Source organism: Hibiscus syriacus, unplaced genomic scaffold (assembly GCF_006381635.1).
Source record: "Hibiscus syriacus cultivar Baekdansim isolate YM2019G1 unplaced genomic scaffold, ASM638163v2 tig00110959_pilon, whole genome shotgun sequence".
Taxonomy (NCBI): domain Eukaryota; kingdom Viridiplantae; phylum Streptophyta; class Magnoliopsida; order Malvales; family Malvaceae; genus Hibiscus; species Hibiscus syriacus.
In genome coordinates this window covers 230,325-257,344 of record NW_024062934.1, presented here as the reverse complement: position 1 = coordinate 257,344, position 27,020 = coordinate 230,325, and the positions used below count along the sequence as shown (strand labels likewise).

The following is a 27,020-nucleotide window of genomic DNA, read 5'->3' as shown; positions in this document are numbered from 1 at the left end:
ATGATTAGATATTGACAGAGTCGAAGTATTAAACTTTTAAGAAAAATACAATGATTTATTAGATATTTTAAACTTAAAATTCGGCAAAACTCATGACATAATGCATTTAAAAAAAATATTTCACTAGATAATGCACTGGCCAGATTAATTGTTGAGATAGGGTGAATTCTACAATCCCGGTATAGGTCGCCATGCCATCCCTGCGAGCTGTGGTGAGATGGGGTAGGTCTCCATGCACGCCCATCGACCTATAGGTCGCCATGCACACCCAGCGACCTATAGGTCGCCATGCAATCATGGCGACTAACATTCACGCATGCTCCTGCTCGTCTCTGCATGCCCAGCGACTACTGTTGCTGCTCCCTCATGCATGTGTGATTCCCCTACCGCTGCATGTCTCTGCTCCTCCCATGCAGCTATCATAGCTGCATTATTGTAGCGTTAATTCAGCTGCTGCATGCAGCAATTATTGCTGCATTATTACAGCGTTCAACGCTCAAATAATTACAGCCTTCAACGCTCAAATTTATTGTAGCCTTCAACGCTCAAAGTGAGTTATATATTGGATATGGGGGGTTTAGGGTAGAAGCATAAGAAAGAAAGAAATTTTGTCGAAAGAAATAAATTTTTTCGAAAGAAAGGAAAGGAAGAAAAGAAAGGGAGATAAAAGCTCAAACATCGTTCGTGAGGTAATTTTTTATTATTTAAATTAGTTTATTATATGAAATTATTAGTTTTTAGTTTAGGGTTTAGGGTAAAACTAAAATTTAGTTAATTAGTTTGTTAGTATAAATTATTAGTTTGTTAGTTTAAGTTATATATTATATTATATAAAAAATTAGTTAATTAGTTTATTAGTTTAAGTTATTATATGTAAAAAAATTATTTAATTAATTTGTTAGTGTGTTTAAACGTATATTAGGTTGTTTGTTGAAGTTGAAGTTATATTATAAAAAAAAAAGTTAATTAGTGTTTAATTAGTTTTTTATTTTAATAAGTTATATTATAATAAAGAAATAGTTTATTAGTTTAAGTTATATTATAATATATTAGATTATATAAAATTAATTTGTTTAAATTATTGTTGTTTAAAGAAATATTTTGTTTACACGTACATGGCATTATTCCACAACTTTTGCCCACGTACATATTGATTCGAAGAAAGGAAAAGAAAGAAAAGAAAGAAGGCATAAATACTCGGTAATTTATTAATTTTTATTGTCCATTTTTTGTGTTGTGTATGTGTAAATTAGTTAGTTAGTTAGTTAGTTTATATTTAGATTATATAAATTTAATTTGTTTAATTTATTCCCGTTTAAAAAAAATATTATGTTTAAAAATATTTATGTTGTTTAAAAAAATATTTTGTTTAATTTATATTAGATTATGTGTAAATTAGTAACGAGTAAAAATTGAATGGAATATAATCTTAAAATTTATAACAATTAATTAACAAATTTTTTTGATATTTAAAAAAATAAAAAATATTATCAAACTAATCATTTTTATTAGTAATCATTACTAAATGATTAGTATCAAATCTAAATCATTAAATATTTATAATAAATAATTATTAATAATCATTACTAAATCATATTATTATTAAATCATTAAATATCAAATAATTAGATTAATAATAATTATTAAATCATTATTAGTAATATTAGTAATCAATTAATCAACTTAAATAACAAATTTTATTTTATCGTTAATATTATATTATATTATATTATTATATTTATTTATTTAATGATTTATGAAATTATCTTATCTAATTTTTTTAATCTAAATATATATATATATATTTATTTGTAGAGAAAATGAGCAATAACTTTTTCACGATTGTCCATTATAATGGACAAATTATGGAAAATGAGGTCGGAGTTGTTTTTCAGTCTAAAAAACCAATAAATATGATGTTAAAAAAAGACATCACATATAACATCCTCAATACCGGATTAGTGATTAAAGTGTAAGATTTTAAAATTAAATGACCAAATTAGATAAATTGAAAAGTGAAGGAATTAATTGAAATGTATAGTGTAGGATGATTTAACAAATGAAGGAGAAGGAGAAGGGGCAAAAAGGTCATTGAACAAATGAAATAATTAAATAATAATTAGTGGGTATTATAATACTCATGTGGAGCATGTTGGGAAATAATGTTTCCAGATATTTCTCATCTTCTTCATCTTCTTCTCTTCTCCAACGTGAAACCACAAGCTTAAGGTGAGTTTGATTTCTTTTGGTTAATCCTTCAAATTCAAGCATGGGTTTGATTCATGAAGCTTTAGGAAAGATCATGGAGATGAAAAAGGTCATAAAAATTCAAAGATTTGTAAGTTATGAAGGATTAAAGATGGGAAGTGGATAAGTGAAATTTTGAATAAGCTTGTATAAATGGATTTAGAAGTTGAATTTGACTTGTCATAGGTGAGAATAATAAGTTATAAGTGTTAGAAATAAGTTTGGATTACATGGAAATTTTGGTATGATTCTTAGTTTTAAGAATTTGAGTGAGATATGGGAGATTATAAAGTGTTGGAATGATAGAAATTAGTTAAAGTTGTTATAGATGAGTTTGGTAGCATAATAAGGATTTTATACATGAAAATTTGGTTGAAGTATTGATGAATTTCGGGTGAAAATAGCCTATGTTAGACAGATGCATCGATACACTATGAATGGGTACCGATGCACTAAGATCAATTTTGAAGGTGCATCGATACGCTAAGGGGTGCATCTATGCATGGAAATTTTGAAGTTATTTTGGGTACAGATGCATCCATAGTGCATCGGTACACTCCTAAAGGAAAATAGGAATTTTAGCTCATTCATTTAGTTTAAGTTATTAGTATCAAATTATAAGGTTTAGGCATTTGATAATCATCTTGAAAATTATATTTATGTAGATACAAAGCCTAAACGAATTCCGGAACAATCAAAGGATTAGGATTTATTCAAAGCAAGCAAGGCTAAGGTGAGTAAAATTTTAATTGTACTTATGTTATTGAACGAACATTAGCTTGCGATGAGCCAGTGATGGAGTTACTATGGTAAGAAGTGACTCCTAAAATGTTATTTGATTTGTGATTTTTATATGTGCCTGAATACATGAAAATGGGTATAGAATATTATATGTGACATTATATACATGCTTACATGAATATGCAATATGTATTACAAGTTATATGAAATGACATAGATGTTTACACATACATGTGGTATATGACATAAGAAATGGTATATGTGATCACAGGAGAAATGACAATGAGTACGTGAATATATGAAACATAAAAATAATGCCCATGGTATATGATACGAGAGCTATAGGTATAGTTGGCATGCCAAGAGTCGAGGGTCTATGCGGTCCTTCGGGACGTATACAGAGGTCATTCGGAACAAATACATAGGTCATTCGGGACAAATTTCACATGCCCCTAGTGGTAGTGATATCAATAGTGCACAACCTCAATGTACTCGAATACCTTGAGTTCTCAGTAATGTATATGGGCTTACAAAAGGTATAAAAAGTGTTTGTGTTATTACATGTTATCATGTTGTTATTTACATGGAATTATACATGACATGATTGAATAAGTAGATGATATTTTCATATGTATATGAAATGCATTATTATTATTATTATATGTTTTGCCTCACTAAGTCTATGACTTAGCGTGTAAGTTATTTACACGTAGGTACTGAAAAGCGAGAGGATCAAAGCTAAACAACAAAACAACATATCTCCATTTGAAGATAAGATCAGAAGAAACTTAAACAGTATGTATTATTATAAATAAATAAGTTAGCATGTAAATAAAGTCGTTAAATTAAATATGTGTGCTCTGATCAATTTTTGAAATGTTTTAAACGTATTTATGTAAACGATAAATGTATAGCGATGAAATGTTAAATTTTAAGAGTTTATGTATGTTTTACGGAAGTACTGTAGCAGGGTATCGGTACCCTGTAGCATGGTATCGATACCATAGCAGTAATCTAGAAAAAATTTAGCATTTGGTACTGTTAACAGTATTGTTTATTACTGTTCACGACACTGTTCATTACTGTTCATGGTACTATTCATACCATATAGTACTATTCATAAAACATATATTTTCCTAAATTGGTTATAACGAACATAATTCAACGTTATATTATTGTATTTTCTTAATATAAGTCCAAATGTTCTGTATTTTGTTATGAATTTTGTTTTAAAAAGTTAATGTGACATCTTGGACTTGTATTCGGGTCGGGTACGGGTTGGGGTGTTACATCACATTTATAGAAATGAAGCAGAAGATAGAAAGAAAAATTTGAGTTGCAGTTGATGGTTTAATGTACATGTTTATGATATGTCCCAACTCAATCAGATATGCTGCAGTACCACTTGAAGAAGAAGAAGATATTGGAACCATGATTGGATTACATGAGTCAACCAATATAGCAATTATTGAGTTATTTGTTTATGTGCGTAACATGTGTGATGTTCCTAGGTCATCAAGATATGTGGCTCGAAATCCATCTAAAATGACTTTCGATAGTGAGTTTGAGGACCCGACATACAGGTTCCCAAATAGTTTTATGGCACTATTGGATAGTGGAAATGAAGTCAGAGGGACATCCGCAGTAGCAGAGTATGAGACGGGAAACATACACCATTCGGAATTGACTATTGATATTGATGCTGAAAATCGATGGAGAGAAATCCATGATGATTCAAGCGAAGATGAAGAAACTGAAGAACCCGTTTTGGGCGACGATGATAATTTTTTCGGTGGAGGTGCAATTGATGAAGTTTCGACACCGTATGAAGCTACTGCTCACATGTACGAGATAGATTATGATGCGATGAGGGCACCTGAATTCCCAGACATGCCACATTTACCTCCGTACCAAATGGCTGAATCATTCGAAAATTCTGGTGAATTTTAGTTGGGGTGCAATTCAGAGGAAAAAATGAAGCTACGCTAGCGATTAAAGAGTACTGCATCAAATGCCATATTGCAGAGTCCAACTAGAAAACCCTATACGCGAAGTGTGTTAAATATGGCCCAGAGTGAAAGTAGAAGATCAGAGTGTTGAAAATTCAAAGGCACGATGCTTGAGTCATCACAATGTACAATGGTATTCACACATGTTTGTGAAACTCCATCGAACAAGACCACCGACTATTGGACTCTGATGTAATATGCGAATACGTGAAGGCGATGGTTGAAAATGATCCAAGGATCTCTTGTTCAGTGTTAGCTACATCTATTCGAAGCCAATTTGGATATCAAGTAAAATATGGCAAGGTGTGAAATGTGAAGATGAAGGCAATGAAGCTAACGTATGGAGATTGAGATACATCGTACAATGAGCTACCACATTTGCTACAAGCAATAAAGCGATTTATCCCATGAACCATAGTGAAGTCTCAAACCATGCCCGCATATGACGAAGAATGTCAACTTGTGCCAGGGAAGAAAATATTTCATAGACTTCTTTGGGCATTCAAGGCATGTATTGAAGGATTTTCATTTTGCAAACGTATGATCCAAGTAGATGGTACGTGGCTGTATGATCAATATAGACATGTACTCTTGATGGTAGTTGCGCAAGATGGTGAACGAAATATCTTTCCAATTGCATTTGCCATTGTTGAGGGGGAGACAACAGAGGCTTGAGATTTATTTTTGACCAGTCTACGTTAATATGTCATTCGTGATGATGTAGTTTGTTTGATATCCGATAAAAGAACGGGTATTTTGGCAGCAATTGAACGACCAGGAAGTCGTTGGATACCTCCGCATACATATCTGACATTTTGTATCTGTCATATCGGTAAGAATAGTATCGACCAATTTCATAACGCACACATTCGTAGCGAGATAGTCAGCATGAGTAAGTTTTATTTTCAATATTTGTGCATTTTTTATGTGGTTTTTTAATTACGGTTTAACATAATATATTATGAAGCAGGATACGAACTATGCCGACCAAATTTTGATAAGAGATTGGAGAATTTGAAGGTATTTTATGATGATCAGTGTGTTTGGAAGTGTGCTTCAAAAATACTGCGGGAAAATGATCACAATCATACGATGAAGGTCAGCGATACGGACATATGACCATTTTGTTCAATATTTTTAATCAAAATAAATAACTTATAATTAATATTTTATATTAAAATAGAGAATTCATATTACCTTCCGACAAGTGGAAAGTTAACTGCAGTTCGACTAATCGGTGTCAAAAACGGAAGTCTATGCCAAGCCCATGATTGTAGCAGTATCAGACATCCACCGATTTGTGCTGTATTATTATCATTCACGACTAATGACGCCTTCCACATATCACGATACAAGAACGCCAATATCTCCTAGCCCTAGCTATATTACCTATTATTCACAAAATTTCTTAAAAATATAAGATTTTGAGTTTGAACATAATTACTGGATTTATCCGACATCAAAATCTCCCCAATCAACTGCAATATATATGCTCATGTTGCATATATAATTTATTGCTCCGTACTATTTGATTGGAGCTGAAATTAATTCTTCAACCATGACAACTTTACACGCAACCCTTTACACTCTAGTGTTATCGGCGTTTTCCCAAGAAACGCACTGCAAAGTTGTTCCACATTATTGTACTCATTTTTCATTACCACCGACATCCCATTTGTTTGGACCCCGAGTTGCATTGCCATATTCTCCAGAGTAATCGTACATTCTCCACACGAAAAATGAAATGTGTGCGTTTCTGGTCTCCAACGTTCAATCAACGCACTGATCAAACATGGGACCAACTTGTATTCTCGCAGAAATGTTACATAGTAAAATCCAGCCTATTGCAAGTTTTCTTTTATCAATCGGTGTGGCTTGGGCGGAATATTTAGCCGATGATGAAGGACTCGCTGCTCGTCCTCATGCAATTAAACAATTCAAAAAATTTATCACAATCATAAAATAATATTCAAATATTTAATAATAATAATTCATTAAACAAATATTTTATTTTACTAAATAAAAATAACACCATTATTCCCAAATGAGTAGAAATATGTTCATTGTCAAGTCTTAGCAGTGGAATTTAGTCAACCATTCGAATGAATCTATAAAAAAATTAAACAACAATTTTTAAAAAATCATTTAATATAATCTAATATAAACTAACTAACTAATTTACAACACAACAAAAAAATTTATATAATAACTTATAATATAATAAACTAATAAACTAACAAACTAAACTTTTTAAAATATAACTTAAACGTGAATTTTGCCCTTAAACAACTAATAAATTATTCTTTTATATAACTTAAACTAATAAATTACTTTTTAATTATAATATAACTTAAACTAATTAACTAATTAACTAAATTTTTTATATAATATAAATTCAACAAACAAATATTACTTAAAAACACAAACTAATTAAATATTTTTTATATATAACTAACTAACAAACAAACTAATTAATTATTTTTTTAATATATAACTATCAAACAAACTAATTAAATAATTTTATATTTATGTATGATATAACTTAAACTAACAATAATATAACTTAAACTAACAAACTAATTAACTAAATTATTGTTTTATCCTAAACCCTAAACTAACAAACTAATAATTTAAAATAATAAACTAATTTAAATAATAAAAAATTACCTCAATGTTGAGCCTTATCTCCCTTTCTTCTTCTTCCTTTCATTTCCTTTCTCTCTTCTCCCTTTCTTTCTTTTATGATTCACGCATTAACCCCATCTAATATATAACTCACTCACCCACCCACCCACCCACTCGACTGCTTCAATTATATCACCCTAAACTGATAATCACGAGGCTGCATTGAAGGTTGCAATAATGCAACAATAAGTGTTGCAATAATGCAGCGAATAAGTGTTGCAATAATGCAGCGAATAAGTGTTGCAATAATGCAGCAGCTGAATTCACGTTGCATGCAACAATAAGTGAGGCATGCAGCGGCAGGGGACAATGGGAGCAGGCGTGAAGGCTTGGTCGCCGAGCGTGCATGGCGACCTAGCATGTCGCGGGGCTTGCATAGCGACCTACAGGTCACTGGGCGTGCATGGCGACCTACCCCGACGTGCATGGCGCATGCAACGCTTCAACATCTCACCACAGCTCGCAGGGATGCCCTGGTGACCTCCTTCGTCGCCCAGAGTACTTGGCGACCTACGTGGGGACCTGCACGACGCTTGAAGCACATGGCGACATGCACACGTACTGTAGAATTCACCCTATCTTAGCAATTAAACTCACCAACACATTATCTCGTGAATTTTTATTTCCCAACACATTATCTCGTGGATTTTGCCCTTATAATTCACAAGACAATGTCTAATTTGTCTAATATTTAAACTTATAATGATCTAAATTATTATTAGACCAAAAAATTGAGAACATTGGATCATCATTCTTTATTTCAGCCCCTATTTGATTAAACATTTAATAAATTATTGTAATTTTTAATTTAAATACTTATCTTTACATTATCTTTACATGAATTAAAATATTATTTGATCAAAATCTAACACAACTTTTTCTTATAGAGTGTCGAGGCCTCTTTGGGCCTGAAGAGAACTCTGCCTCTATATATTTACATACAAATAAAGCAAATTTGTAAGTTTAACATGTTAAAATTTATCGATAAGAACTTGAAAATTTTAAAATGAAGTTTTGAATAATATGTTCAAGACGAAGATGGATTCAAGACAGACTCCTTTGATTCCAACATATAGAACACAAAAAGTTACGTTAATTAAGAAAATCATCTCAACCAAACATTCAAATATAAAATTAGGATATTATAAAGTTTTTCTTGAAAATTTTGGAGCGTAATAAAACATTCTTTGTTTAGTTTTTTAAATTATTTAATAATGAACGTTTGTATTTTAGATGTATGCGATATTCGATCCTAAAATCTCATAAAATAATAATAAATCACTTAACCACTAAAATTACTTAATACATACTTTAAAATTTTAAAATGTACTTATAGTTCAAACAACAATATAATTTACTTTTAAAATACATCGTTTCACTTTTCTTTTTTTCATTTTATTAATGCATCGTTTCACTTAAATATATAAAATCTTAAGTTTTTGAAAGGTACAATTTATCGAATATGTTTCTGACGTATTTATTGAATATCATTATAAAATAAAAATGTAACTCATAAAATACGCTTTTTAAAAATCTTACTTTTCTCGTCTGTAACTGAAAAAAATATGACCACTAGAATTAGGGACGTGTATGAGTCAGGTTTTTGATCCAACAGACCTGACTCGAGAATAAGGAGTCCTCCACTGAGATCCGATCTGATCAAAATAAGTTTTCACCCGATCCGAACCCGACCCAATATATAACTTAAAAATCCGACTCAAAATAATAAAAAATATTTTTATTCAATAAAAATAGTGACTTAATTGAAAAAATATATATAGGGGTATTATTGTAATTATTCTTAAATATTTAAGGTAAAATTATATATTTTTTCGGGTCGAGTTGGGTCGGATACTTTTTAGCCGAATCCGACCCAAAATTTTTATAAAAAATCCGACCCGATTAGGTTCGGATCCTATACCTATCCCTAACTAGAATACAATTTTACTGATGGTAAAAGTAAATGATATTTTAATAAATAATTGTGAAAACCTATTTTTATAGGTGGTTTTAAAAACAATATATACTCTTAATAAATCCTATTTATGGGTTATACATTTACATTTAAAATAAAATGAGAATTTTAATATAATATTATAATTATTTCTTATATTTAAAGATAATTATAATACTATTTTTAATTAAATATTTGATATAATAAAAATATATTATGCATATTTAAATTAGATTAAGTGGTCAAATAAAACCCTCATAAATCTAGAACCAAGTATATATGGAAAGATTTATTTTCAAGCCAAGTTTTATGAAGTAAAAATTTGATCCGATCATGTTCGTTCATACTACCACCAAGTGACAACTCAGTAGTAGAATAAATTTATCAATTTCATTTATATCGTATTTTTGCATTAATTTTACCTTCGAAGTTATTTAATTATATCAATTTATACCTTTAATCGTATTGACTAACAGAAACGTTAGTTCTATTAATGTGGACGCCAACTGTATCTACTTAAGATAATTTTGATGACGTGTGACAATAAAGAAAAAATATTTTTCAAGTAAAAAAATAGATTGATATTATATTTCACTGAAAATATATCATGAATCAGAGGTAAAAGTGGTTGAATAATGCAATGGAAAAAAATCTTCATATAGTGCAGTCGAACAATTATTTACACATGAAGACCTATGGAGCTGCAACAGCGAGAGAAGAGAGAAGAGTTGCTGCAACATTTGAGGCTTTGTCGCAAAGAGCACTTGGCGACCTATGGGACACATGACGACCAATGAAGTCACTGTAGAAAACACCCCAGTTCAAAAAATAATTTTGTTAGAGTCTTATATAGTAAATTTTTTTTTCCAGTTCAACGACTGTCCGGCTTTCCTTTGGTCCAACCATCTACCTCCGACCCCGAAACCGGCGTCTCCTCAAAAGACATTATCGCCTCTAAAAACCCACCAATCTCAACCAGAATCTACCTTCCAAAACAGATACTTGACCAAAAGCTCCCTTTTAATCTCCTCAAACAAATACTTAAACAAACATCACATGTCTCCAAAAACAGGTCCAAATTTTACCCTTTTTCCTTTCATTCAATTTCGCAAGGAACAAAGTCAGTTTGGAGGATTTTCCAGCTATCGTAAAACCCAACAATGACAGTGTTTTGGAGGATGATTCATCGATTGAAGTGGTGGATTTTTCAGCTGTTAAAGACGATTCAATCGGGTTCTTTGCCGATAGATGACAATTGATGGCTTTTTATTCGAAATATTTCGCGATATACTCTCCACTCTCCAGAATGGAAATATCAGCGAGGACGGTGATGCCGGTGAAGTGAAAGGCGTTGGTGGAAATTCTGTTGGGGGATGAGGATTCCATCAGAGATGAAAAGTTGTGTAAGCGGAATTACTGATCCAAAGATTGAGATTTCATTGAACTGGGATGGAATTCCCACTGCTGTTAGCTTATATGCCTATTGTTATCGTACTCATCTAGTTTTCCCTACGCTTGAGTAGAGGATCCAAAAATTTAACAAGGGTCTGAAATTTTAATTTTTTTAAATTAATAGGTATGTAAAAATTATAATTTTTTCTCTAACACATTAAATTTAATTTAATAATTTTTTTAAAATAATAGGATATACTTTGCCCGTAGGATTAGTGCATCCGCCACTGCTACACTTTACACTTCAATAAAGAAAAGGCACCAACTCTCCAATGTAAGTATCTACAATTCTCATATTGTTTGTTTCTGCAATTGTCTGACTGGTTTTGAATTGAATTTAAAATTATGGGTTTGATTTTGGGGTGTATTCAATATTGATTTTTGGGTAGAGGTTTGATTTTGGGAATTTGTTTGCTTTCTTTGTTTACTCTCGAGATTAAGGGATTAAGGATCAACACCAAGTGCATGAACCGCTTGAGCCCCCGAACACCCTCTCCCCATCGCTTATGAAGATTGTTGGAGTGCTCTAAATGGGTCGTTTCACATAATTCCGATGGCGTTTCCGACAATGAGCTTTGGTAATCGACTTACGCCGATTTAAGGTAATTGTTTACTTAAAAAATATTTTTTATTTATTATCATGTTATCATATTGACACGTCAATACAATTATCTTAGGTGAAAATAGTTAGTGTTTACATCAATAGAAATTAAGGGTTCTATTAATTAATACGATTAAAAATATAAATTGATATAATTAAATAATTTTAAAGATAAAATTAATGTGAAAATATAATAGAAATGAAGTTAATAAATTTAGTATATTAAGGGTGCGTTTGGTTCACAGAATGTAAGATTATCAGTGGGAATAAAAGATTACCAGTGGGAATAAAAGATTACCAGAGAATAGAATTACTGGGAATGTTGTATTTTGTGTTTGGTTGGTTTAGCAGGAATGCAAGATTACCGTGTTTGGTTAAAGTAATAAAATATTATTGGAATGTATATTTGACTAAATTGTATTTATTATATATTTGTTTTTTTAACAAGTTGGAAAATATTTATATATTTTTTAAAAAAATTTAAATTCATAAAATTTATATAATTTTTTTACAAAATTAAAAATATAAAAAGGTTTAATGAAAGGGTAAAATTTTATTTTAATCCTTGAACTTCATATAAAATTTTAATTATATACTTTTTTATAAATCTAAAATAATTTAAGGATAAATTTATAATTTAACATTCGTAGAATTTTTATTATTCAATGACAGAAGAATGATATTTTTTTAAAAAAATTAACGGTATTTTAGTCTAAAACGTCGGTAATCCAATAATACTTAAGGAAAGGGAGATAATGACATTCCCGATAATATACCTAAAAATCCACTATTAATAATAAAACATTACCAAGAATAATAATCTTGGCCAACCAAACATGAAAATATAAATTATATAAAATCTCACATTTTTCGAACACGGAGAATGAATCTAGAGGTTGGATTCAGTGAGTAGCAGCAACCTACTCGAATTTCAATATATACAGATTAAAAATATGAATTAAAAAATCTTAATTATATATATTTTATTAAGGAAATTATAATAATCATGTAAAAAAAGCAAAGCATAGGCGATTTTCTAAAAAAAACTCATCTTTTTCATTTAATATTTTTGATCAGACATTGTTTAGACTATATGTTTTGATCTAACACTCTTTACAAGAAAGTGTACTTCTACATCTTGCTTTACGCCACGTGGCGCGTCTTCTACACTGTGCCTTACTCAATGTGTAAAAAATTCGAGTGTTAGTTTTATAAATAATTTTAAAGGGTGCCAAATTTATAATTAATATCTATTATGATAATAATTATGTAAAAACGTCAGCATTATTTATATTGGTTTTGAATTGTGCCGCCCCCACCTCGCCACGTGTGCCATTTCCAATGCTTAGGCTTTGGATATATAATATAATAGATCAAATATTGGTTTTGGTCACTCTACTATGTTCGATTTATATTTAGTCATTTTTTAATTTGACATACATTGATACTTTACTTCTATTAGGGATGAATAAATAAAAAAATAATTAACTAAATAAGGCGTACATGTTTAAATCTATTCTTTTTTATTTCACTTTATTTAGTTTCAATGATCTATTTACTTTAGTTTTGATTTCAACAATTCAAATTAAATAAAATTTTAAGTAATATGACATACGTTCCACTAAATATGTTTATTATTGACTTTTTAAAAGTAAAATAAATTAAACTTTGACAATGATTATATTAAAAAAAATTAAAAAGTAAATTGTATAAAATATATATTTCAAAATTACATTGATTAAAGGTTTTTGAAATATATTTTTATGTTTTTATCAATAATAAATTTTTAATAATAATGAGTCAAAGTTTAAAAATTTTGACCCTAAACTAATTCTAGAACATTCTTTTATTAGTGGGGCTTCATATCCCTGAACTAATATTTTATATATTTTTTTATATTTTTAATTGATAAACTATTTTCGTCTCCTAAAATTTTATAAGTTATTATCCTCCACAAATTTTAAAATTTACCCTTTAAATTATTGAAATTTCATTTTAATTAGATTTTATTTAAATCAAATTTTAAGGTAGGAAAATAACTTCACAAGATTTAATTATTTATAAAATATTCGGATAGTGTGATATAAATAATATGAATAGGAGTTTGAGGTTGAAAAAAAGATTAAAAAAAACTTACAAATGGCACACGTGGCTAGGTGTGGGTGGTTTTGCACAATTCAAAACTAAGGATAAATAATGCTTATGTTTTTACACAAATATCATTATAATAGATATTAATTATAAATTTGATATTATTTTAAAAATATTTATAAAATTAACACTCAAATTTTTTACATAACACACTGTGCAAGGGCACACCTTCGATCACTGACGTAAAGTGCGATACAAAAAACACGTTTTCTTGAACGGAAAATATAGAGAATTAAAGATGATTTTTCGAAAAAAAACGTCAAACAGGTTTGTGGGGTCCATCCATTTTTCTCTCTCTAGATTTGGTCGTCCCTCCCTTGATGTGACCCCAATTACCCACCAGCTGCCCTGGCAAGGGCTCGGGCTTCGCTCGATAGCTTAACGGCTCGGCGCCAATAATTTTCTTTATCCTTTTACTGGTAATAAGCAGCGGGGCACTGTCTCTCTTTCCCTTGCTTTCTCCCTCTTTGATCACCACCTGTATTTCCATCGCTCCAAACAAAAAACAGACTCCTCAAAAACCTGGAAAGTTTTCTATATTTTTAAAGTTCTCAAATATAGATATAAAAACATGTATTCCTCTGCAGGCAATAGTCCTATAAATATTCACTACCTCTTTTGAAACCGTTGGATTCTGCAAAGGATAGAGAGAGTTTTGAGAGAAGAAAACCCAAATGCACGTAGTGATAATTACACTACTATTTGTTTCTTTTAACTTCTTCCCTTTGCATCATTTTATCTTTGGTTTGTGAGTCAGAACAAAGATCTGAACTTTTTCTTTGTTAACTCCTCACTCCCTGTTGGCGAGAGACTGGGAAAAATTGTTGTCTTTCTAGTTAAGATCTATTGGGTGTTATTTGCTTGCTGGTGTTGTTGGGTACAAGCTTCGAGGGACTCGAATAAAATACTGGTGTTTTGTTCACACTTTAAGGATCAAAACTTCAAAAGGCTTTGTTTTTGAGAGGTGACGTGTGGGGCTAAAGTGTTGGAACGTAAGTAAGAGCAGACTATATGTTTTTGTTTTAGCGTTAAGTTTTGGTTCAAAAGAACAACACTTGGGGTATTTGGGTGGAGAGGAAGATTGATTGGAGGCGGTGAAGCTGAAAGCGGTCGTCTTTTGTACTAAAACCGGTTTCGGTTGAAAAAACAAACAGAAGAAGACCTCAAGCCTTGAGGCTTTGTGTTTTTCCTTGTCGTTAAAGTCTTCTTCGATGGGTAAATTGTCAGCTTTTTGTTAAACCTATTCTTGTTAGGCGTAGTGGTTTTTAATTTGTGGAGACACGGGGTAGAAATAAATGTTTTCAAGTGCGGGTGTCCTTGTTTGGAGGGTTTTGGTGCTTAATCGGTGTTGCCAAAAGCAGTAGTTTTGCTGGGGGAATCTTTTCTTAAGCGTATAAACTTAGGATTTAAATTTTTTGCTGAACTATTTAGAAAAAGAATGAGGCTCTCTTCAGCTGGTTTCAATCCACAACCTCAAGAAGGTATGCTTCTTTAATATTTCCCCCCCTAAGGATTATAGATTCTGCTTTGATTTTATTAATCGTTTTCGTCATTTCAAGCGGAGGTTTAATATGGTTTTGTGTCTTACACAGGTTTTTTTTGTGTGCTCTGCACAAGCTTTATTTTACCAATGTTTGTTGGAAGTTTGTATCTTCTATCTTTTTGACATCCATTGACCCTTTAGATTCCATGTTTAATTTACTCATCGGGAGGTGTTTGTAAACAATATTAACTCGATTTCTTTCTTTTCTTTCTTTTTTAATTTTGATATAAGTATTTTTAAACTAATGCGAAATGGAGTTTGCAGGAGAGAAGAGAGTTCTGAACTCTGAACTTTGGCATGCATGCGCGGGTCCTCTTGTGTGTTTACCTCCAGTCGGAAGTAGGGTTGTTTACTTCCCTCAGGGTCATAGCGAACAGGTTGGTATGCTTAAATCTAGCTTTATCTTGCTATGATCATTTGATTTTTGAACCAGGTTTTGTGTTGCAGCCGGTATGGTATGCACTATGTAATTATGTATCAACTTGAGTTTGCTTCGTCCAGAGTAAATTATGAATAATGAATGTTTCACTATCATTTTTTTTCTAGGGAAAAGTGACAGTTATTTTGAAGCATATCATCATTACTGTCCTTTTCGTATTAATTGAAGGAATGTAAATAACGTAAAGTTCATAATTAAATGTCTTTGTTGTTATCACTAAATACCTTCTTGCTGTAGATCATTAAATGTCTTTTTTTATAGGTAGCTGCATCAACCAACAAGGAAGTCGATGCCCACGTACCTAATTACTCAAGCTTACCTCCACAGCTTATATGTCAACTCCATAATGTCACCATGCATGTAAGGCTTGTTTAATTTTATTTTCTGATGGTATATGAACCTATAGACTTGTCTCTAAAGCCTCAAAGCTTGTCAAGTTCAGGCAGATGTTGAGACGGATGAAGTATATGCTCAAATGACCTTGCAGCCACTGAATCCGGTTTGTGATTTTTGTATGGGTTCTCATCGTGATGTTGTAAGTCTTATTCATTGCTTAAAAATATTGAAGCTTACCTGTTCTACAGCAAGAACAAAAGGAGGCTTACCTTCCTGCAGAATTGGGCACTCCCAGCAGACAGCCAACAAATTATTTCTGTAAAACATTAACAGCTAGTGACACAAGCACTCATGGAGGATTCTCTGTTCCTCGCCGAGCAGCTGAAAAAGTGTTCCCTCCGCTGGTAAACTGTGCCACCTTAGGCATTGATGTCCTCTTATGCTTTTAATTGAAATGATTTATTTCTAAATTTATGCTATTGATTGCCAACAGGACTTCTCACAGCAGCCTCCTTGTCAAGAGTTGATTGCACGGGACTTGCATGATAATGAATGGAAATTTAGGCATATATTTAGGGGTGAATTTATTACAAGTCCTCTTTTCCCTCTTCAAATATGCAACTTTTTTAACCTAGAAATGCTATTTCCTGCTACATGTTCCCTTATAAAGTTGTAGAGAATGGTTTTTTCCCTCTCTAATTCATCATGTGTGCTGAAGAAGTTATAGAAATTGTCACATAGACAGATAGCATTTCCTTAATTATAACTTTGGCCACTGTATGCCACAGGGTGATTTGATTAGTACAGTTGTACTAACAGTCATTGACTTCTTCTGCCTTGCAGGTCAGCCCAAAAGGCACCTCCTGACAACAGGATGGAGCATATTTGTAAGTGCTAAAAGACTAGTTGCAGGTGATTCAGTGCTTTTTATCTGGTAAGTAGCTGGCTTGTCTTGTATCTCATCTTACTTCTGCTTGTGTCATTGGTATTTTGATGCTCAAACCAACATATTAGGTTATCTTGGCAGGAATGAAAGAAATCAATTACTTCTTGGTATTCGACGAGCTAATCGGCCTCAAACTGTAATGCCTTCATTGGTTTTATCAAGTGATAGCATGCACTTGGGGCTTCTTACTGCTGCTGCTCATGCAGCTGCAACAAATAGCCGCTTCACTATATTTTATAACCCAAGGTATGGTGCAATTGCAATGCATCTGACCATTTTAGGTATTCTGTCTAGTGATTACTCTACCCTTTAAAACGTGTGCCCCTTCAATTTAGGGCTAGTCCATCAGAATTTGTCATACCTTTGACAAAGTATATCAAAGCTGTCTATCATACTCGAGTTTCTGTTGGTATGCGCTTTAGAATGCTGTTTGAAACTGAAGAATCAAGTGTTCGTCGGTAAGTTAAACCTTTTTGCTTTTTGAAATTTCAATCAAAATGTTTAAAGTAACTTTCCTTTAAAAAGGATCAGATTATTATATTGTTTACTTTTGAACATCATGGGCTTTGCATTTACCAGATACATGGGTACAGTAACTGGCATAAGTGACTTAGATCCTGTTCGTTGGCCAAACTCACATTGGCGATCAGTCGAGGCATGTTGAGAATGTTTTACCTTTACCTTTTCTCATTGAGAATCTTGCTCATTTCTTGTTTTGGATTTTCTATCTACAATGATGAGATTTTTTGGACTTGAACCTTTTCATGCAGCTTGGCTGGGATGAATCAACAGCTGGGGAAAGGCAGCCAAGAGCCTCCTTGTGGGAGATTGAACCGTTGACAACATTCCCTATGTATCCATCTCCATTTCCTTTAAGGCTTAAGCGACCATGGCCTCCAGGATTACCTTATGGTATGCTAGTCTGCTGCTAATACTATGGCTGTTCAGCTTCAGCTACTTGTTTTATTTCTCTTACCCTCTCTTTTGTTGAATCTGACTTTTAATAAGCTTTTATCTTTTATTCCTATGTAATACTTTTTGAAATTTTAAGATTTTTTTTTTAAATTCGGCTCTCTTGCTCTTAGGTTTCAATGATGATAGTTTAGGCATGAATTCTCCACTTATGTGGCTACAAGGAGATGCAGGTCGAGGAATGCAGTCTCTGAACTTTCAGGGGATTGGAGTTACACCATGGATGCAGCCAAGGCTGGATGCTTCTTCCTTGCTGGGTTTGCAGACTGACATGCACCAAGCTATGGCTACTTCTGCGCTGCAAGACATGAGAGCTGTGGATCCTTCCAAACCAGCAACCCCTACCCTTCTGCAATTCCAGCAACCCCAAAATCTATCCTGCAGGCCTGCTGCTTTAATGCAGCCCCAGATGTTGCAGCAATCTCAGCCAAAGGGCTTTCTTCAGGGTGTTGAAGACCACCAACATCAGTCTCAATCTCAGACCGAGGCTCAAACACAGCCACATCTTGTTCAGCAACAACTGCAGCAGCAGAATTCATTTAATAACCCTCAACACCAACAGCAATTGCAGCATCCACTGTCGCAGCAACAACAGCAACTTGTCGAGCAACAGCTTATTTCTACTGCACTGTTTTCCATGTCACAGTATGTTTCGGCCTCTCAGTCCCAGTCATCATCTTTCCAGTCCATACCTTCACTATGCCATCAACAGAGTTTTTCTGATTCAAATGGGTACGCTGTGACCAGCCCTGTTATTTCTCCTTTGCGTAGTCTTTTGAGTTCCTTTCCCCAGGATGAGTCGTCCAATTTGCTCAACTTGCCTCGATCCAACCCTGTAATAACTTCTGCTGCATGGCCATCTAAGCGTGCTGCTGTTGAAGTTCTCTCATCTGGATCTCCACACTGTGTTCTGCCCCAGGTGGAACAGTTGGGGCCTATCAAGGCCAACATTTCTCATAATCCTATTTCGTTGCCACCATTTCCTGGCAGGGAGTGCTTGATAGACCAAGAAGGGGGTACCGATCCACAGAGCCATCTCTTATTTGGCGTTAATATAGAGTCTTCATCACTTCTGATGCAAAATGGGATGTCAAGCCTTAGGGGAGTTGGCAGCGATAGTGACTTGACTACTATACCCTTCTGTTCTAATTATACGAGTACTGGAGGCACTGATTTTTCAGTTAATCCAGCAATGACACCTTCCAGTTGCATTAATGAATTGGGATTCTTGCAGTCTTCAGATAATGTGGGCCAAGAGAAACCACAAAGTAAAACCTTTGTTAAGGTCAGTTGCCTTCTGTTCTAGATTAATTAATTTGCTGGTGTTATGAGTTCCATTTGGCCTGTGAATTTTGGTTCTTTTACGGTTGCAAGTTTGACCTTTTGTTTTTCATACTAAATTATTTTGATACTTTGTGACTGATGTGAATACTTCTGCGGCGGAACAGGTTTATAAATCAGGTTCCTTCGGGAGGTCATTGGATATCTCCAAATTTAGCAGCTACAAAGAGCTGCGTAGTGAACTCGCACACATGTTTGGCCTTGAAGGCCAGTTGGAGGACCCTTTGAGATCAGGCTGGCAGCTTTTATTTGTCGATCGGGAGAATGACGTTCTTCTCCTTGGTGATGACCCCTGGCCGTAAGTTTCTATTCTCCTATTGCATGCATATAGTTGTGTATCAAGCTATAGGATGCATGTGAGTTACTTTGTACCATTTGCTCAAGAGATTGTTGCATTAAAATACTTTTAAACATTAATGCACATCATGGTAGCACATCTGTGAAAACTTGGTGGGGGTAAATTGAAGCCTTTTTATGAACCCAAAAAAAATGGAACCCTTTGGATGCATGCGTTTAAATCTATTTTGGATTCTCCACATGCTATGTTTGCTAATTCCAAACTTTACTTTCCATTTCCTTTCCCTCAGGGAGTTTGTGAACAGTGTGTGGTGCATCAAGATACTTTCACCGCAAGAAGTTAAGCAAATGGGCAAGCGAGGCCCGGATCTTCTGAACTCTATTCCAGTTCAGAGGCTCTCTAATGGCAGTTGTGATGACTTTGTGAGCCAGCAGAACTCAAGAAATTTGAACTCCGGTATTGTTTCCGTGGGGTCCTTGGACTACTGAACGAATTTACCTGTTAAGATGCTGTTATTCTCCTGTAATGTTAGTGCCTCTTGCTACCCTTTTATAGGTTAAAAGAACTGCCTAACACTAGCTTGAACTATTTATTAGCACGTCGTCTATGTGGAAATATGTACAATTCATATTTATTAGCACGTCATCCTCAATATTAACGAAGCAATTCTCCTGTAATGTTAGTGCCTCTTGCTACCCTTTTATAGGTTAAAATAACTGCCTAACACTAGCTTGAACTATTTATTAGCACGTCGTCTATGTGGAAATATGTACAATTCATATTTATTAGCACGTCATCCTCAATATTAACGAAGCAATTCTCCTGTAATGTTAGTGCCTCTTGCTACCCTTTTATAGGTTAAAATAACTGCCTAACACTAGCTTGAACTATTTATTAGCACGTCGTCTATGTGGAAATATGTACAATTCATATTTATTAGCACGTCATCCTCAATATTAACGAAGCAAGCTTTAGCTTTTTCCCTTACAGATTTTTGAACAGTCAACTTATTATATGCGGTGAAAATTACAGCACAAATTACAAGAAGCTTGAAGCTTACCAAGTCTCTGAAACTATTTTTATCTGGTATAAAAATGGGTCCCTATAGAAATCAGGTCTCGAAAATCAACCATTTCTGCGTAGCTTTAGTGTGAACATGGCCCAGTGTTGCTCATTTATTCCAACTTTTGGAAAGTGAACAATAACCCTACTTTCACTAGCATCACCGGCTGGCTCTGGCTCATCGACTTATCTGAGGGGTTGTCAAAATCCAACCTATTTGATGAAAGTGAGAGACTGGTAGTCTTTCGAACATATCCTGCAAGTTAAAAAGGTCTGTGTCGGGGGGTTTGTTTGAATGGCTAATAAATGATGCTGCTTTGGCTGGTAAAACGTTTGATGATTCCATTGCCTTTCATCTCGACGACACAATGATTATTTCATATCTATCTTTGAAATGGTGTTCTAAATCAAATTGAAAAGATTCTGAAAGCCAACGAGACAAACATAAATAATCTCCCCTGGATTTAAAACATCGTATCGACATGTTTTATGTCCTCGTGCACTTGTTAAAAGGCAGCTGATAAGAACAACACTGTCTCGTCAAATAGCGACTGAACTCTTGCAGGTTATAGTGAAACGTTCCGAGTCATTTATTCTCATCTCTCTTTCACCTGAGATTTTTGACAAAAATAAAACCACAGGAGGCAGTCACATGCATCTGATGAAATGGAAGGTTTGCAATAATTCCTCGGCCTAACTGATGGGACAGGGTCGATGTCGGTCGACCTGACATGTGAGCCATATTTCCTCATTCAATTTTCATGGGAATTTATGCCACATCCTCATTTCCATTCGAGGATAGAGTTGAATAAATTTGAAAGAGAATTTTTAAAGTTTAGCACAATTCCAATATGCAGACATTTTTAAGGGATCGGTGTTCAACGAACTTAAAGGATCGAATCAAAAGATTGTACAGTCTCTCTATCCCTAAACTACATCACTTTGTACCAAAAAGATGGGATAAAATTAAAAAGTTACGATATTAGTTGAGGCCTCTTTTCTAGGGGAGGTGGGACTGGATGGCCACTATGTAAAGATGGAAATTAAGGGTTAGTTTTGTGCTTTTGTGACTACATGTTGTGGGGGCATAGCATTTCACAATAGATGGATAGCACTCAAGTGCTTGGGGGTGGAAATGGTGACAAAAAGGGTAGGGCACCCATCAACAATAATAGTCCCATTTCAAAATGAAAGGAGGGTTTCCATCAACATCCTCTCGTACCCCTTTATGTTTATAAGTGAAGGATGACTGAAGAAGGATGTATTTTTTGCCTTTTAACTCGCACCGCATCAATGGCTTTTGCTTGAGAGACCCCCATGTTCTCTGCCAAAAAAAAAAGTAATAATATGGGCAGCTTGGTGTGTTCTCATCTTGTTGTTGCCAAAGTACTGGAAGAATTCATTTAGGTGTGAGAGATTTGGCAATGGTGATTGGTGAAGGAGAGTGATTTTGTCAGTGTTTTGAAGGACAGTTAATCGCTCCTTCATTACATCTCCATGAATGTGGGGAAGATTGAAGATATTGTTTTGACAAGCAGAAATCTTGTGTATTAGATCTTTGTATGTACACAGGCCGTTTGATTACTTTCAGCAACATTCATGAAACGAAATGCATGGAACAAATACAAAAACCAAAAGGCATCCAACTTAAAGCCACTGATCCTAAAAGCTTATGCTTGGTCCAAACCAAGGCCATGGATCAGAAAATTGCTTGGCAATTGGTCAGGTCCCGGTTTCTAATGGCGTGAAACAGAAAACAATTGCAGTGTTTGGGTAGGACTAGTTGGACACACGAACTTGAAACCCTCAAAAGACTACTGAAAATAGTATGGAAACCAACCAGATTAGAAAGCAGATATTGATGGATAGATCTAACCCTTTACATGTGGCCCGAAAGTGGGAAAAGAGACTTGAACAAGCTCAATATGTTCACCGAAGCCGAAGCCAAACGAGACAATTACTGATGTTCATGCATTACTATGGACCATAGGCCTATCCTTCACCAAGGAAATTTTCAAGCCATATGGATTCGTCCAGGAGTCCAAATTAGTCTACACCCCAACTACTGGTATCTTCAAGGAAACATGTTGATCCAAACATAGAATGTAATAAGTTAAGAGATATGCAGAGGTTTTTTCTTTTCCGAATTCAAATTTTAGTTTTTGAAGTGTTGTTACAAATTGGAAGCAATAGGATGTTAGATTTATTATTTTAAATTATTTCTTGTTACAATTTGCATAAATTTAACACTTCTCGTTCAGAAAAAATATGTTTCATTGATAAGGAATAATAACGAGAAGAAGATAAGAAAGGGTCAAGGTTAATTCTTATTAAAATCATACATTTTTGAAATTGTGTTGGAATTAACATTAATTTCACCAATTGCATTAATCATTTCATCTTCCCAATTAAACAACACAAAATAATTCAGGCCATTCTATAAATACAACACCTCTTCCCCATCACCAATGCTGCTCAAAACAAGGTTACAAGATGTTACTTGGCTCAACAAGTGTATGAGCAAGCTTTGGTTTTATTGATTGTTTACTCTATTATTATGACAACCAACCACAACACATGTAATGAGACGACGGCATTCTTCCGATTTTTCGAATGTATTCTGCTCGAGCAGCTGTTTTTTCTGCATCTCTATTCTTTCTAGCTTCGGCTGCTGCTCGTTTTTCTTCTGATCTTTGCGTAGCCATATCAATCTTCTTCACCATCTTTGCTTGAGCTTGGATTCTCATTTGATCTACTTCGTCCTGAAAAGTGGAAGACATGTATAGTTATATTACCAATACTTGTTGCTCCGCATCCGGCCACATAAATGAGCCTCTGTCATAATTGCAGTCTTTCCCGACTCAAAATATTTTTTATTAATTTGTAATGACAATGAACTCAACTGCATGATCTTAACCTAAAAATAGCATCTTCTTTAATACTATCATTTTACATAAAAAAAAGATCAGTCATCTTTAAATAGTTACGATTGCAACTAATTCCGAGTACGTGATGAAAAAAAGGATTTCAGATACCTCTATTCTCCGCATTTCTTCTTCTAGTTTTGCTCTCTGCCGACTCTCCCATGATTGAATTTTGATCTCTTCACGCTTATACCTGAGAAATTGAGATACGCATTCAGACCAATAAATCAATGGGAAATTGTTTAACAAGTATTAGAACTGCATAAATTTGCAAAGTATTGGTACATATCAGGACCTTGCTGCATGCTTGGACTTTTCAGCTTCCTCCCATGCTGCTGCTCGTTTTTCATATTCGATCCGCACAAGCTCCTCCATACGGGTGGTATCAACTGAAGATGTATTGTCTTCCTTCTCGTCTTTGCTTGCCCAAGCAGCAATATTCATCTTGCCAAGTTGGACACCAAGAGCTACAATCTCTCTTCTTGTCTTGAGTTTGGTTTCTTTCTCAGACAATGCGTTCCTGCCATTTTCAGGGCAACATTGTGACTCATCGCCTATATTGCGGTTCAAAGATGTCGATGTCGGTGCCCCTCTACAAGGAGTAGATGGAATTGAAGATGTTGGGCTTCGGAAAGGGGTTGTTGCCCCTACAGGTGTAGCAGTCCTAGAAGGCTCTTGACTTGCAACAGGGGTCATTTCTGTTCCCATGTCTCTCATACAAACTGATCGCATTGCAGGAATAGCTGCAAGGCCAAATCGTATGGTATGGGATAAAGAATAGATAAAACAAACTATGATCAATGTATCCACACAGCAGAATGGGAAAACGATCTGAATATGGAGTAGACCCCTTATTTATACTCCCCACATTATGGTTTCAAGACTCATATAAGAATTCAGCATATTCATATGTAATTATAATGGCCTAACCCTCATTTCAATGTTCTTAATCACATTAAAATGCAAGTGCTTATTTTGGTGATCACATGATAATCAACCTGGATGCACAGAACATCGCCTACATGCACAGTCTACAAATTTATATATAATTCCATACAGAAACTATTAAAAAGGCTCTATATGAAAATGCACCGGTTGTATCTTCTTCAGAACTTTTTGTACAAGATAACTGAGCCACTTCCTTCAAATCCTTACTCTGAGAAAGCTGATTACATAGTAGGTTTCCTCCACATGATTGTGCTGAAACAGGATGAGCTCCAGAAGGAATAAAAGAGAATTTGTTAAATGGTATCTGCACAGCGTGCTGATAGAAATCTACTCTCTTACTGTCGGCTAGGCCATTAGCAACCAGCCTGTAATCATAATTCGCCGACTCTGGAGCAACTCTCACTATATGCATAAGAGGATATCGATTAACTTGGTCGTGGAATGCATTATTCTTAGCACAATTAGCTACCACGTCTTGCCTCTTCATTATCCATTTCTCTGCATCGTTCCACTTGGATGACATAGGTCTCGAGTATGACCTCGTCGGGCAATTGTGTGCTGCTGCTCTCTCCCCTTTATGGAACTCAAAGCTTGATGAACTAGCATTACTATCATAATCAAGGTTTTCATCTTCAAGCGTCCTTATTGGATGAATGGCGCTGGAATTACCATTATCATTCTTTGAGCATTGCTGCAATTTAGCACAGCTCGATTCCACGTTCTCCTCTGTCAGGGACTCCTTTGCTTGGCTAGAAATCTGATCATTTAGGCTGGAATCCAACACTATCTCATAGGACTTTTTAACTGGTGCAACATCTAATCTGGGAACTGTATATCAATCAAATAAGTTCTAAATCAGCATGCAAATTTTATAAAACACTTGGCTATATTCATCAGCCCCGGGCCTAAACCAGGCCAAGCAACAAGCAGAGAAGTCCTTCATCGTCGTTATAAAAATGAGAAAAAAGGGAGAAAAAGAAACAAACCTTCCTCATCGAAATCTTCATTCTTTGAGGCTAATAGACTGTTGACAAACTCAGCATCATTTATCCTAGTAGGAGATGTTCTTGAAGAATTGTTGTTCGATCCATTATTCTTTCGATGGTGATGAGGCCCCATCAGCTTCATCCTTAATTTACTCGGTGAGATGCCACTCTGAAGTATGAAAATATGAGCAAAAGCATTAAATTTTACAACTTTGTTTAAAACCCAGATCAGATGAAGAAAAAAAAAACCCATTCACCACCTAAAAGCCATTAGTAACATAAAAAAGCTTAAAGGAAGAAGGCTTACCTGTGGTTTGTCTATTCTTTCGTACTCCATTAGATCTCTCTGTCTGTTGCTGTCAACACTAGTCGGGCTCTAAATACTACCCTTCCAATGTTCAAATCATGACCCTCGTTACACTTGCAAGATTCTCTATACATTCAGGTTTTGATCTCGCGCCACATCATCACCTCGATGGGCCCAGATGACGTGGCCGTATAAGGGTGTTGATGATAAACTAAACAAAATTTAAAGGAAATTAGAGGATTAAGCATAACGAGGACGACAGTAATTAAATCATAGGTAGAATGATTAATAATGACAGATTGTGGAGCATATCAATAGAGTCTAATCATTAAATTTAAAGATCATTTTTTAAGCAGCATGGAGCTGGAAATTTTGACTGATTACCTTTATGGGTGGTCCTCACTTTTCCAATGTTTGACCAACGTGGACAACATTAATTTTCCCGACACGTATGCATTTTATGGAGTCGTATTTGAAAATATAATTTGTAATATAAATTCATAATTATCAGAAAATCTGATTGATTGAACTTTTGATGACAGGGATACTTTGAGGAATGACAAGACAAGGGCAGAAAAGTGGAAAGTGAGGAAATCTAGAGGGCAAATAAAGAATGTATTTGTGCGTGAATGGTGAATGGTGGGTAGTTCTGCGGTGCCGCATCTAAAAAACGGCTAATATACGGCGTGACCGGTAAAACAAGTGACCGGTTAAAATTTAGACCGGTTATGTTATATTATTTAACCGAAAATATTATAAAGTACAATAACATACTAGGTAGCGCTTATATAATGTAATAGGTAGGCTTATATTTACCTATTTTATAAGTAAACCGGTATATTTATACCGATAGCATTGCAAATTTACCTATTACATTATAATATGTTGAAAGTGTCCATACTTTTTATAAAAAGGATCGATAATTTTTTTAAAGTTATGTAATTTATGTTTCAATTTTTTTTAATAGTGTTTCATGTTTTTCACCTACAATATTAATTTAATAATTTCATTTGCACAAAAAATTATTTGATTGTTTTGATATTTTATAAAATAATATTTAGAATTTAAATTTAACAAT

General features: G+C 34.0%; 2 protein-coding genes across 3 annotated transcripts; one reads left to right on the top strand and one right to left on the bottom strand.

Moving 5' to 3' along the window:
* Positions 1 to 14,311: 14,311 nt before the first annotated feature.
* Positions 14,312 to 20,349, top strand: LOC120148468 (auxin response factor 6-like). Its single transcript, XM_039161580.1, has 15 exons — positions 14,312 to 15,151; positions 15,272 to 15,321; positions 15,648 to 15,760; positions 16,084 to 16,182; positions 16,265 to 16,321; positions 16,407 to 16,562; positions 16,652 to 16,736; positions 17,002 to 17,092; positions 17,186 to 17,350; positions 17,440 to 17,562; positions 17,684 to 17,759; positions 17,875 to 18,016; positions 18,190 to 19,361; positions 19,525 to 19,715; positions 20,005 to 20,349. Exons 2-15 carry the CDS (start codon positions 15,279 to 15,281, stop codon positions 20,201 to 20,203), a joined length of 2,712 nt encoding a protein of 903 aa, XP_039017511.1. The 5' UTR covers positions 14,312 to 15,151; positions 15,272 to 15,278; the 3' UTR covers positions 20,204 to 20,349.
* A 2,818-nt stretch (positions 20,350 to 23,167) lies between these two features.
* Positions 23,168 to 26,035, bottom strand: LOC120148470. Of its 2 annotated transcripts, XM_039161582.1 has the most exons (6): positions 25,943 to 26,035; positions 25,636 to 25,804; positions 24,794 to 25,477; positions 23,997 to 24,444; positions 23,813 to 23,894; positions 23,168 to 23,539 (listed from the first exon to the last, which is right to left on the bottom strand). In XM_039161582.1, the coding sequence occupies exons 1-6, from the start codon at positions 25,970 to 25,972 to the stop codon at positions 23,333 to 23,335; spliced, it is 1,620 nt and encodes a 539-aa protein (XP_039017513.1). In that variant the 5' UTR covers positions 25,973 to 26,035; the 3' UTR covers positions 23,168 to 23,332. The 2 variants fall into 2 exon arrangements, with proteins under 2 accessions (XP_039017513.1, XP_039017512.1); XM_039161581.1 differs by lacking the exon at positions 25,943 to 26,035 and having other exon boundaries at positions 25,636 to 25,922.
* Between the last annotated feature and the right edge of the window lie 985 nt (positions 26,036 to 27,020).